This window comes from Eriocheir sinensis, unplaced genomic scaffold (genome assembly GCF_024679095.1).
Source record: "Eriocheir sinensis breed Jianghai 21 unplaced genomic scaffold, ASM2467909v1 Scaffold1272, whole genome shotgun sequence".
Classification (NCBI taxonomy): Eukaryota; Metazoa; Arthropoda; class Malacostraca; order Decapoda; family Varunidae; genus Eriocheir; species Eriocheir sinensis.
In genome coordinates, this window is record NW_026110598.1 from 43,747 (window position 1) to 55,449 (window position 11,703).

The 11,703-nt window shown below is 43.4% G+C and overlaps 2 protein-coding genes and 1 long non-coding RNA gene across 23 annotated transcripts; all 3 read right to left on the minus strand.

Annotated features, from left to right (window-relative positions):
- Positions 1 to 3,868: 3,868 nt before the first annotated feature.
- Positions 3,869 to 4,664, minus strand: LOC126989721 (uro-adherence factor A-like; the record flags this gene model as incomplete). Its single annotated transcript, XM_050848334.1, has 2 exons — positions 3,869 to 3,975; positions 4,481 to 4,664. Coding segments are annotated over 2 exons (291 nt in total), but the record flags the coding sequence as incomplete, so codon positions are not given.
- A 207-nt stretch (positions 4,665 to 4,871) lies between these two features.
- LOC126989724 (uncharacterized) lies at positions 4,872 to 5,702 on the minus strand (the record flags this gene model as incomplete). Its single annotated transcript, XM_050848335.1, has 2 exons — positions 4,872 to 5,078; positions 5,637 to 5,702. Coding segments are annotated over 2 exons (135 nt in total), but the record flags the coding sequence as incomplete, so codon positions are not given.
- Positions 5,703 to 9,414: 3,712 nt separating this feature from the next.
- Positions 9,415 to 10,554, minus strand: LOC126989722 (uncharacterized). Of its 21 annotated transcripts, none has more exons than XR_007743637.1 (5): positions 10,202 to 10,554; positions 9,862 to 10,099; positions 9,590 to 9,657; positions 9,488 to 9,555; positions 9,423 to 9,453 (listed from the first exon to the last, which is right to left on the minus strand). It is a non-coding gene; the product is annotated as an uncharacterized LOC126989722 (long non-coding RNA). The 21 variants fall into 21 exon arrangements; XR_007743640.1 differs by having other exon boundaries at positions 9,590 to 9,759; positions 9,828 to 10,099; XR_007743639.1 differs by having other exon boundaries at positions 9,415 to 9,453; positions 9,488 to 9,759; positions 9,828 to 10,099.
- Between the last annotated feature and the right edge of the window lie 1,149 nt (positions 10,555 to 11,703).

The following is an 11,703-nucleotide window of genomic DNA, read 5'->3' on the forward strand; positions in this document are numbered from 1 at the left end:
TGGAGAAGAGAATGAAATGAGAAGTAGTAAGAACGAGAGATGAAGAGGAGAAAGTGATTAAGCTGTTAGACAAAGAGAGAGAAAGGCTAATGAGTGATGGGGAAGGGGGGAGTAAGGGTGATGGGGAGGAAGAAGGGGACAAGGGAATGAGATGGAAAGGGTAAAGGAGAAGGGATTGAGACGGGAAGGACTAAGAACGAGAGATGAAGAGGAGAAAGAGATTAAGCTGTTAGACAAAGAGAGAAAGGTTAAAGAGTGATGGGGGTTGAAATAATGAAAAGGAGATTGCAGAGAATGCGTTGATGGCTGGAGAGAGAATGTAAGAATGAGAAATGAATGTAGAGGAGAAAGATATCAAGTTGTGACCCAGAGAGAAAGAAAGAAAGGCCAAGGATAGACGGAAGGATGAGGTGCAATAATAGAAAGGAGTTTATGGAGGAAGACGAAAGCATGTTGATGGGGAGAGACAGAATGTAAGAATGTAAGAATGACAAACAACTGAAAGAACAAAAGAATGAAGTATTAGTTTGAGAGAGAAAAAAAAAGCCAAGAAGTGAGGAGAAGTGTAAAGGAAGGGCACGGAGGTCACAGAGAAAGACGGGGATATGTTGATGGCCGGAGAGAGGAAGTATAAGACTGGATAACGAGTAAAGTGAGAATGAGGAAGATAGATGGGGGAGTGTAGTATAGGCCTAATGCTAAACAAATTTATAGTAGCAGCCGACGAGCGTAAGTTGTTTGCTAGGAATATAAAGTAAGAGGTTTGGAAGCATGGTAAATATGATGAAAAAAGAAATAAACAAGAGAAGATCGACTTGGAATAGTTAGTCAGTGTAAGAAGGGATGAAGATAGATTGAAATAGTAACATTGTAAAGAAATTTGTTCAGGAAGATCTGGATACATTAATAGCTACGTAGAAACAGAGAACGAAGGGTAGATTGAAAGAGTAGCATTGTAAAGAAATATGTACAGGAAGATCTGGATACATTGTTAGCTAGGTAGAAATAGAGGACGAAGGGTAGATTGAAAGAGTAACATTGTAAAGAAATATGTACAGGAAGATCTGGATACATAGTCAGCTAGGTAGAAACAGAAAGTACGAAGGGTTGAAAACGACTATAAATTTAATACTGGAAGTTAAAAAAAGGCGTTGGGAAGATGAAAACAAATTAGTCAGAAACAGTTATACTAGTGAGTCCTGAAAAGAAAGGATAATGTAATGTTTGAAAAGGAATTTGGAGGAAGACGAGAATAAGTCCATAGCTGAAAATAGAAAACAGGAGATGCTGGAAACAAACGGGAAATGTAATAAAGGAAGATGTAATAGTGTAGAGGAGCACGAGAATACATTGTTAGGAAGAAACAGAAAGCAATTAAGGAGGAGAGGAAACGTAGCAGGTAATAATGGAGGTAAAAGGTGGAAAGGAGAGAGAGAGAAAGGCGTGAGAGAGTGAGTTCAAGGTGTTAGCAAGAGAGGAAGAAAGGGGGAAGAATGGAAAGTGTAACATTGAGAAAGAGATTAAAGATGAAAAAGAGGATAAGTTTGTTTCCTATTTATTTATTTAGTTTACTTCAGTTTCCTTCCCTTCCTTTCCGTTCCTTTCCTTTCCTTTTCTTTCCTTATCTGATAGTTTCCTTCCCTTCCTTTCCGTTCCTTTCCTTTCCTTCCCTTCCCTTCTCTGACAATTTCCTTCCCATCCTTTTCCTTTCCTATCTTTTGTGTCCTTTCCTTTCCCTTCAGTGTCCTTCCCTTCCTTTCCCTTTCTTTGTCTTTCCTTTCCCAGCCTATCCATTCTATTCTCTTCACTTACATTCCCTTCTTTCCTTTTTTTTATACCCTTCGTCGTAAACTAGAATGTCCAAGAGAGTGTTAATTGCATGCGGGGAAATGTAAATAGTTAAAAGAAAAGTGTCATTGTTACCTAAAAAATGAAAATAAAGAAGGAAAGGCTGAAAACGAATGGAAAACGGAACCATGTGGAAAAAAGAAGTGTAGGGGAGGACACGATTAAGTTGTCACCGAGAAATAAATATGAATGAAAAATGACAGAACACGCGGAAAATATAATAGTAGTTACTTAATATGCAAGAGAGGACGAGAATGAATTAATGGTTGGACGATCTGAAAATCAATGGAAAAAATGAATTACAGAAAGACAAACTGAGTGAAAATGAGGAATGGCATAAAGCAAACGGATGAAAATATAAATGATGATAAATGTGCAAGGAAAAAAAGACGAGGATAAATTAATAGCTATACAATCCATAAATAACAAAGGCAAACTGCATAAATCTGAAGAAAGGCATAAAACAAACGAAAAAAAAATAATAGATCATAAATTTGCCAAAAAAAGAATAAACCAATAACAAAACTTACTTAAAATGAATACATAGAAAATCAATAATACCAAGGCAAACTTAACTAAACTGAATGGACACAGAAAAGAAAACGGGAGGAAGGAAATTTAAGAAAGAGAGGAAGGAAGGAAGGAAGGAAGGAAAGCCCACCACCACCACCACCACCACCGTGCAATGCCCTCCTCCAGGCTTCTTTAAAACATCAGAAACGGAAATTGGATCAGACGAAGTGGAAAGGATATAGAAAAAAATAACAACAATAAGAAGAAAATGGACAGAGGACGGCTTACGCTCCTCCTTAACTTTTTCTCCTGTCAGGGTTAGTTTGCCTCCTCTAATGCGGGCTTTGAGAGAGAGAGAGAGAGAGAGAGAGAGAGAGAGAGAGAGAGAGAGAGAGAGAGAGAGAGAGAGAGAGAGAGAGAGAGAGAGAGAGAGTGACTGGGGAGAGACTGAGTGACTGGGAGAGAGACTGAGAGACTGGGAGAGAGACTGAGTGACTGGGAGAGAGACTGAGTGACTGGGAGAGACTGAGTGACTGGGGGGAGAGACTGAGTGACTGGGAGAGAGACTGAGTGACTGGGAGAGACTGACTGGGAGAGAGACTGAGTGACTGGGAGAGAGACTGAGGACTGGGGGAGAGACTGGGGGAGACTGGGAGAGACTGAGTGACTGGGAGAGAGACTGAGTGACTGGGAGAGAGACTGAGTGACTGGGAGAGACTGAGTGACTGGGAGAGAGACTAAGTGACTGGGAGAGAGACTGGAGAGAGGACTGGGGGAGAGACTGAGTGACTGGGAGAGACTGAGGACTGGGGAGAGACTGAGGACTGGGGGAGAGACTGAGGACTGGGGAGAGACTGAGTGACTGGGAGAGACTGAGTGACTGGGGAGAGACTGAGGACTGGGAGAGAGACTGAGGACTGGGAGAGACTGAGGACTGGGGGAGAGACCATGACTGGGGAGACTGAGCTGGAGAGAGGGACTGAGGATTGGGGAGAGACTGAAGGACTGGACTGGGAGAGAGACTGAGGATCGAGGACTGAGGACTGGGGAGAGACTGAGGACTGGGAGAGAGACTGAGGACTGGGGAGAGACTGAGTGACTGGGGGGAGAGACTGAGTGACTGGGGGGAGAGACTGAGTGACTGGGAGAGAGACTGAGTGACTGGGGGGAGAGACTGAGTGGGAGAGACTGAGGACTGGGAGAGACTGAGGACGAGACTGGGGAGAGACTGAGTGACTGGGGGGAGACTGAGGACTGGGAGAGAGACTGGGAGAGAGACTGAGTGGACTGGGGGAGAGACTGAGTGACTGGGGGAGAGACTGAGGACTGGGGAGACTGAGAGTGACTGGGGAGAGACTGAGTGACTGGGGGAGAGGACTGAGGACTGGGGAGAGACTGAGGACTGGGGAGAGACTGAGGACTGGGAGAGACTGAGTGACTGGGGAGAGACTGAGGACTGGGAGAGAGACTGAGGACTGGGAGAGAGACTGAGGACTGGGAGAGAGACTGAGGACTGGGAGAGAGACTGGGAGAGTGACTGGGGAGAGACTGAGGACTGGGGGAGAGACTGAGGACTGGGGGAGAGAGACTGAGTGACTGGGAGAGACTGAGTGACTGGGGGGAGAGACTGAGTGACTGGGAGGAGAGACTGAGTGACTGGGAGAGACTGAGTGACTGGGAGAGAGACTGAGTGACTGGGGGGAGAGACTGAGTGACTGGGAGAGAGACTGAGTGACTGGTAGAGAGACTGAGTGACTGGGAGAGAGACTGAGTGACTGGGGGGAGAGACTGAGTGACTGGGAGAGAGACTGAGTGACTGGGAGAGAGACTGAGTGACTGGGAGAGACTGAGTGACTGGGAGAGACTGAGTGACTGGGGGGAGAGACTGAGTGACTGGGAGAGAGACTGAGTGACTGGGAGAGAGACTGAGTGACTGGGGGGAGAGACTGAGTGACTGGGAGAGAGACTGAGTGACTGGGAGGAGAGACTGAGTGACTGGGAGGAGAGACTGAGTGACTGGGAGGAGAGACTGAGTGACTGGGAGAGACTGAGTGACTGGGGGGAGAGACTGAGTGACTGGGAGGAGAGACTGAGTGACTGGGAGGAGAGACTGAGAGACTTGGAGACTGGTGACTGGAGGACTGGGGGGAGAGACTGAGTGACTGGGAGGAGAGACTGAGTGACTGGGAGGAGAGACTGAGTGACTGGGAGAGAGACTGAGTGACTGGGAGAGAGACTGAGTGACTGGGAGAGAGACTGAGTGACTGGGAGAGAGACTGAGGGACTGGGAGAGAGACTGAGGATCACTGGGAGACTGAGTGACTGGGAGAGAGACTGAGTGACTGGGGGGAGAGACTGAGTGACTGGGGAGAGAGACTGAGGACTGGGAGAGAGACTGAGGACTGGGAGAGACTGAGGACTGGGAGGAGAGACTGAGGACTGGGAGAGAGACTGAGGACTGGGAGAGAGACTGAGGACTGGGAGAGAGAGAGAGAGAGAGAGAGAGAGAGAGAGAGAGAGAGAGAGAGAGAGAGAGAGAGAGAGAGAGAGAGAGAGAGGTGTTTGGTGACGTAAAGAAAAAAATGAGATGAAAGATGAAAGGAATAAGAAAATGAAAATGAAGAAAGAAAAAAATGAAGGATGATGAATTATGCAGAAAATGAATGAGAGAGAGAGAGAGAGAGAGAGAGAGAGAGAGAGAGAGAGAGAGAGAGAGAGAGAGAGAGAGTAATGTTTGTAGGTTAATGGTATATAAAAAAAAAAAAAAAACGGGGAAGGGGAAAGATTAAATGAGAGTTGCTGAAAAAAGAAAAAAAGAAAATAATGGCACAAAAGTTTAAGAGCAACGAGGCAAAACAAGGGATTGGCGGAGCGCTCGGCTAAAAAGGAAGGAATGATAGGGAGAAAAACAAACAAAAACAAACAAACAAAAAAGAAGGTAAAAGAAAAGAAAAACGGGAAGCTGGAACATGAAAAACAAGAAAGGCAAAAAAAAAAAAAAAGAAATGCTTCCTTGCACATAAATATTTAATCATGAGGTTTTTTTATTGAATGGGAAAACAAACAAACGTAAAGATAAGGATTAATGATGATGATGATGATGATAGTGATAGTAAAAAAGACAATGACGGTAATAATAATAATAATAATAATAATAATAATAATAATAATAATAATAATAATAATAATAATAATAACAATGATAAAATGTCACTTTGCATCAGAGGAGTGAATGAATGTAAAGGGAAAATAGCTAAGAACGATATTATTAATGCTTTGTCTGTGAGAGAGAGAGAGAGAGAGAGAGAGAGAGAGAGAGAGAGAGAGAGAGAGAGAGAGAGAGAGAGAGAGAGAGAGAAACATTATCAAGAATTTCGACTCGCCTATTTTTTTTTCTTTTCTTTCCTCCCTCCTTCCTCCTCCTCCCTCCCTCCCTCGCTTGCCGCAACACCTCAAAGAAAATGTGTGTAAGGGGGGGGCTCGCTCTGCCAGGGTCGCCGCCCCCTTTTTCTGATGAGTCGTCAGTCTGTATAATGATCCCCTGTTAATGAGCTGCGTGGCGTGGGGGGGAGGGGGGGGGAGTGGAAAGAAATGAGATGGGGAGGGGAGGGGAAGGGAGGGGCGAGGACGGTGGGGGAGGGAGCAGGAATGAGATGGTAGAGGGGGAGAAGGGAAAGAGAAAGGAGAGAATGGGATGAGGAAGGAGGTGAGAAAGGAATGAGATGAATAAGTAAAGAAAGGAATGAGGTGGTGGAAGGGGTAAAGGAAAGGGTATGAAAGGGAAGGAATTGTATGGGAGGAAAGGGAAGGAAAGGCGAGAGCAGGGGAGGAGAAAAGGGAAAAGGGTAAGTGATGGGAGGGGTGAAGAAGAAAGGGATGATAAGGGAAGGATTAGGAGGGGAAGGAAGGGAAGGCGAGAACGGAAAGAAATGGAATATGGGGAAAAAGGGGGAAAAATAAATGGAAAAGAAAGGGAAGGGAAACATAGGGAGTATTAGAAAGGGAGAGGAAAACATAGGGAGTATTAGAAAGGGAGAGGAAAACATAGGGAGTATTAGAAAGGGAGAGGAAAACATAGGGAGTATTAGAAAGGGAGAGGACAACATAGGGAGTATTAGAAAGGGAGAGGAAAACATAGGGAGTATTAGAAAGGGAGAGGAAAACATAGGGAGTATTAGAAAGGGAGAGGAAAACATAGGGAGTATTAGAAAGGGAGAGGAAAACATAGGAAGTATTAGAAAGGGAGAGGAAAACATAGGAAGTATTAGAAAGGGAGAGGAAAACATAGGGAGTATTAGAAAGGGAGAGGAAAACATAGGGAGTATTAGAAAGGGAGAGGAAAACATAGGGAGTATTAGAAAGGGAGAGGAAAACATAGGAAGTATTAGGAAAGGAGAGGAAAATAGAGGGAAGTAGAGAAGGGAGAGGAAAACATAGGGAGTATTAGAAAGGGAGAGGAAAACATAGGGAGTATTAGAAAGGGAGAGAAAAACATAGGGAGTATTAGAAAGGGAGAGGAAAACATAGGGAGTATTAGAAAGGGAGAGGAAAACATAGGGAGTATTAGAAAGGGAGAGGAAAACATAGGGAGTATTAGAAAGGGAGAGGAAAACATTGGAAGTATTAGAAAGGGAGAGGAAAACATAGGGAGTATTAGAAAGGGAGAGGAAAACATAGGGAGTATTAGAAAGGGAGAGTAAAACATAGGGAGTATTAGAAAGGAGAGGAAAACATAGGGAGAGGAAATATTAGGGAGTATTAGAAAGGGAGAGGAAAACATTGGGAGTATTAGAAAGGGAGAGGAAAACATAGGGAGTATTAGAAAGGGAGAGGAAAACATAGGGAGTATTAGAAAGGGAGAGGAAAACATAGGGAGTATTAGAAAGGGAGAGGAAAACATAGGGAGTATTAGAAAGGAGAGGAAAACATAGGAAGTAGTAGAAAGGAGAGGAAAAATAGGGAGTATTAGAAAGGGAGAGGAAAACACAGGGAGTATTAGAAAGGGAGAGGAAACATAGGAGTATTAGAAAGGGAGAGGAAAACATAGGGAGTATTAGAAAGGAGAGGAAACATAGGGAGTATTAGAAAGGGAGAGGAAAACATAGGGAGTATTAGAAAGGGAGAGGAAAACATAGGGAGTATTAGAAAGGGAGAGGAAAACATAGGGAGTATTAGAAAGGGAGAGGAAAACATAGGGAGTATTAGAAAGGGAGAGGAAAACATAGGGAGTATTAGAAAGGGAGAGGAAAACATAGGGAGTATTAGAAAGGGAGAGAAAAACATAGGAAGTATTAGAAAGGGAGAGGAAAACATAGGGAGTATTAGAAAGGGAGAGGAAAACATAGGGAGTATTAGAAAGGGGAGAAAAAAAATATAGGGAGAATTAGGAAAGGGGAGAGGGAAACTAGAAAGGAGAGGAAACATAGGGAGTATTAGAAAGGGAGAGGAAAACATAGGGAGTATTAGGAAAGGGAGAGGAAACATAGGGAGTATTAGACAGGGAGAGGAAAACAGGTAGTATTAGAAAGGGAGAGGAAAACATAGGGAGTATTAGAAAGGGAGAGGAAAACATAGGGAGTATTAGAAAGGGAGAGGAAAACATAGGGAGTATTAGAAAGGGAGAGGAAAACATAGGGAGTATTAGAAAGGGAGAGGAAAACATAGGGAGTATTAGAAAGGAGAGGAAAATAGGGAGTATTAGAAAGGGAGAGGAAAACATAGGGAGTATTAGAAAGGGAGAGGAAAACATAGGGAGTATTAGAAAGGGAGAGGAAAACATAGGAAGTATTAGAAAGGTAGAGGAAAACATAGGAAGTAATAGAAAGGTAGAGGAAAACATAGGGAGTATTAGGAAAGGAGAGAAAACATAGGTAGTATTAGAAAGGGAGAGGAAAACATAGGGAGTATTAGAAAGGGAGAGGAAAACATAGGGAGTATTAGAAAGGGAGAGGAAAACATAGGGAGTATTAAAAAGGGAGAGGGAACATAAGGAAAGGAAAGGAAAAGGAAGGGGAGGAGAGGGGACCCATTGACCTTCCAGAACTCTTGATGTTTTCCTTTTTTTCTACTTTTAGGTAATTTAGCCATCAGAGGAGTAATGTAGAGTGAGAAATGAAGAACTTGGGTACGCCTTGCTAATTTCTCTCTCTCTCTCTCTCTCTCTCTCTCTCTCTCTCTCTCTCTCTCTCTCACCATTTCCTCTATCCTTTTTTCCCTCCATCCCTTAATTTTCCTCCCCTCCTCCCTCATTTTCCCTCCTTTCTCGCCCTATACCTTCTTGCCCTTTCTCCATATCCTTCATTTTTATTTCCTCCATATACTCCTTCTTTATTAATCTATTCTCTTTTCTTGGAACTTTCTTGACGTTTTTGTTTGTGTTGCGGACGTCTTTAATGGTCCGCTGACTTGCTTCACCACCACCACCACCACCACTACCACCACCACCACCACCACCACCACCGCTGCAAGAGTCTCAAGTTTTTGCGGTACCGAGGAACGCTTCTGCAGCACCCACGAATAGGATCTTTGTGCCGTGTGGTGGGAATAAATAGGGAGGGGGCAGGGGGGACAAGGGGAGGAAGGTTTGCAGGGAGGGGGAGCGATGAGGAAAGGTGCATGGGAGCGGAGGGGGCGGCAGGGGTAGGGGGAGAAAGGTTTATGGGGGGGCGGCGCGGGGGGGGGGGGGGAGGAATAGTTTACGGGTGTGTCTATAAATATTTGTGTTCTCTGGAGGATCCCAAGTTTTCACACCCATGGCGCTTATTCTCTTTTTTTTTTGTGCTATTTCTATTTGTTTATTATTTATTTGGGTTTTAGCATAATCATTTTTTTTAAGTTCATCCTCGTCCGTACTAAGGTGTGGTTTATCATTAGTAGTATAAGCTCATAATGGATTTGGTGGGTAGTTGATATTCCGATTTCTGCCACTTTTGTTGAGACTTTTGGTCACCCTTGTAGAAGCAGTATCTTTGCGGCCTTGAGCAAGATAAAAAAGGGAGCAATATCGACCTTAACAAGAAAAAAAGCAATATGGACCTGAGCAAGAAAGCAATATGGACCTTAATTAACAAGAAAAAAGAAAGCAATGTGGACCTTAATTAATAAGAAAAAAGAAAGCAATATGGACCTTAATCAACAAGAAAAAAGAAAGCAATATGGACCTTAATCAACAAGAAAAAAGAAAGCAATATGGACCTTAATTAACAAGAAAAAAGAAAGCAATTTGGACCTTAATTAACAAGAAAAAAGAAAGCAATATGGACCTTAATTAACAAGAAAAAAGAAAGCAATATGGACCTTAATTAACAAGAAAAAAGAAAGCAATTTGGACCTTAATTAACAAGAAAAAAGAAAGCAATTTGGACCTTAATCAACAAGAAAAAAGAAAGCAATATGGACCTTAATTAACAAGAAAAAAGAAAGCAATTTGGACCTTAATTAACAAGAAAAAAGAAAGCAATAGGGACCTTAATCAACAAGAAAAAAGAAAGCAATTTGGACCTTAATTAACAAGAAAAAAGAAAGCAATATGGACCTTAATTAACAAGAAAAAAGAAAGCAATATGGACCTTAATTAACAAGAAAAAAGAAAGCAATTTGGACCTTAATTAACAAGAAAAAAGAAAGCAATTTGGACCTTAATTAACAAGAAAAAAGAAAGCAATATGGACCTTAATCAACAAGAAAAAAGAAAGCAATATGGACCTTAATTAACAAGAAAAAAGAAAGCAATTTGGACCTTAATTAACAAGAAAAAAGAAAGCAATGTGGACCTTAATTAACAAGAAAAAAGAAAGTAATATGGACCTTAATTAACAAGAAAAAAGAAAGCAATATGGACCTTAATTAACAAGAAAAAAGAAAGCAATTTGGACCTTAATCAACAAGAAATAAGAAAGCAATATGAAGCACCACAAGAAAACAAGCAAAACAAATGAAAAAATGGAAACCCAAGAAATCTCACCTGTCCGCTCACCACCTTTACCTGCGCGATCCCTCGGTAGACAGCACAGGTAAACGAGTCTCAACAGAACTCACGACACAGCGCCAGCAACAGCAGAGGCAGCCTGTGAATTACGCGGCACGATTAGCATAAACGTACCAATTTTGTGTCGAATTGAACAGGGGTGGCGGCGGGAAGTTAGGCGAGGCGTGGCTGGGCGTGCGGAGGCCTTGGGTGTGGAAAAGGCGTGGGTGGAGAGCATGGGGGAAAGGTGGAGAAGGCGTGTGGATGTAAGTGTGGGGAAAGGGGCGTGGGTTAGAAATTAGGAGAGGCGTGGGTGGAGGGCGTGTGGGTGTGAGGGAATGAAGGTGATGGGGGAGGGAATGGGGGAGAATTTGAATGTATGAAAAGGGGAGGAGAGAAGAGAACAAAGGGAGAAGGGGAGGAGATGGGAGAGAGAGAAACTTACGTATGGGGAGGGAATGGGAGAGAGAGAATTTGAATGTATGAAAAGGGGAGGAGAAAAGGAAGAGGAGAAGATGGGAGAGGGAGGAACTTATATATGGGGGAGGGAATGGGGGAGAATTTGAATGTATGAAAAAGGGAGGAGAAGAGAAGGGAAAGGGGAGAAGGGGAGGAGATGGGAGAGAGAGGAATTTATATATGGGGGAGGGAATGGGTAAGAATTTAAATGTGCGAAAAAGGAAGGAGGAAAGAAGAAAAAGAGGGGAGAAGGGGAGGAGATTGGAGAGGGAGGAAGTTACGTATGGGAAGGGAATGGGAGAGAAGCTTGGGTTAGAAGTTAGGCGAGGCGTGGGAGAGGGCGTGGGTGTGAGTGTGGGAGATATGGGTTAGTGTGTTGATGATATGAAGGATTGGGTATAGGGCGTATGGGCATAGGTGGTAATGTAGGGAAGTGAAAGGGAATGAATGTAGGACGTATGGGATGTGTGATGTTATTTGTTATTATTTTCACAGTAAAGTAAACATCTCAAAGGGGAATAAATAAACAAAGAAAAGAACATCAAACAAAAAAATGCTAAATGTTGCCTCTGAAAAAAAAAAATAACAGGAGTGGCCATAAGTGTGGTGGTCAATTTCGGATATAGAGAATGTATATGTATGTGTGGTGGTGGTGGTGGTGGTGAATGTGATGCTAGGTGGTGATGAGGGAGGGAGGTCGTGATTGTGGTGGTGGTGGTGGTGTGGAAGCCCAAAGGTGATAATATTCGGAATGACGGAGGAGGAGGAGAAGCGTGGTGATGGTGGTGGTGGCGGTGATGAAGGAGGCCGTGGTGATGGTGATGGTGTTGGCGGCAGTGATGATCGGTGTTGAACATTTGGAGGTGCTAATTGGGCGGCAGGTGTATTGTTATCGGTAGTAAATACAGATGCGTGTG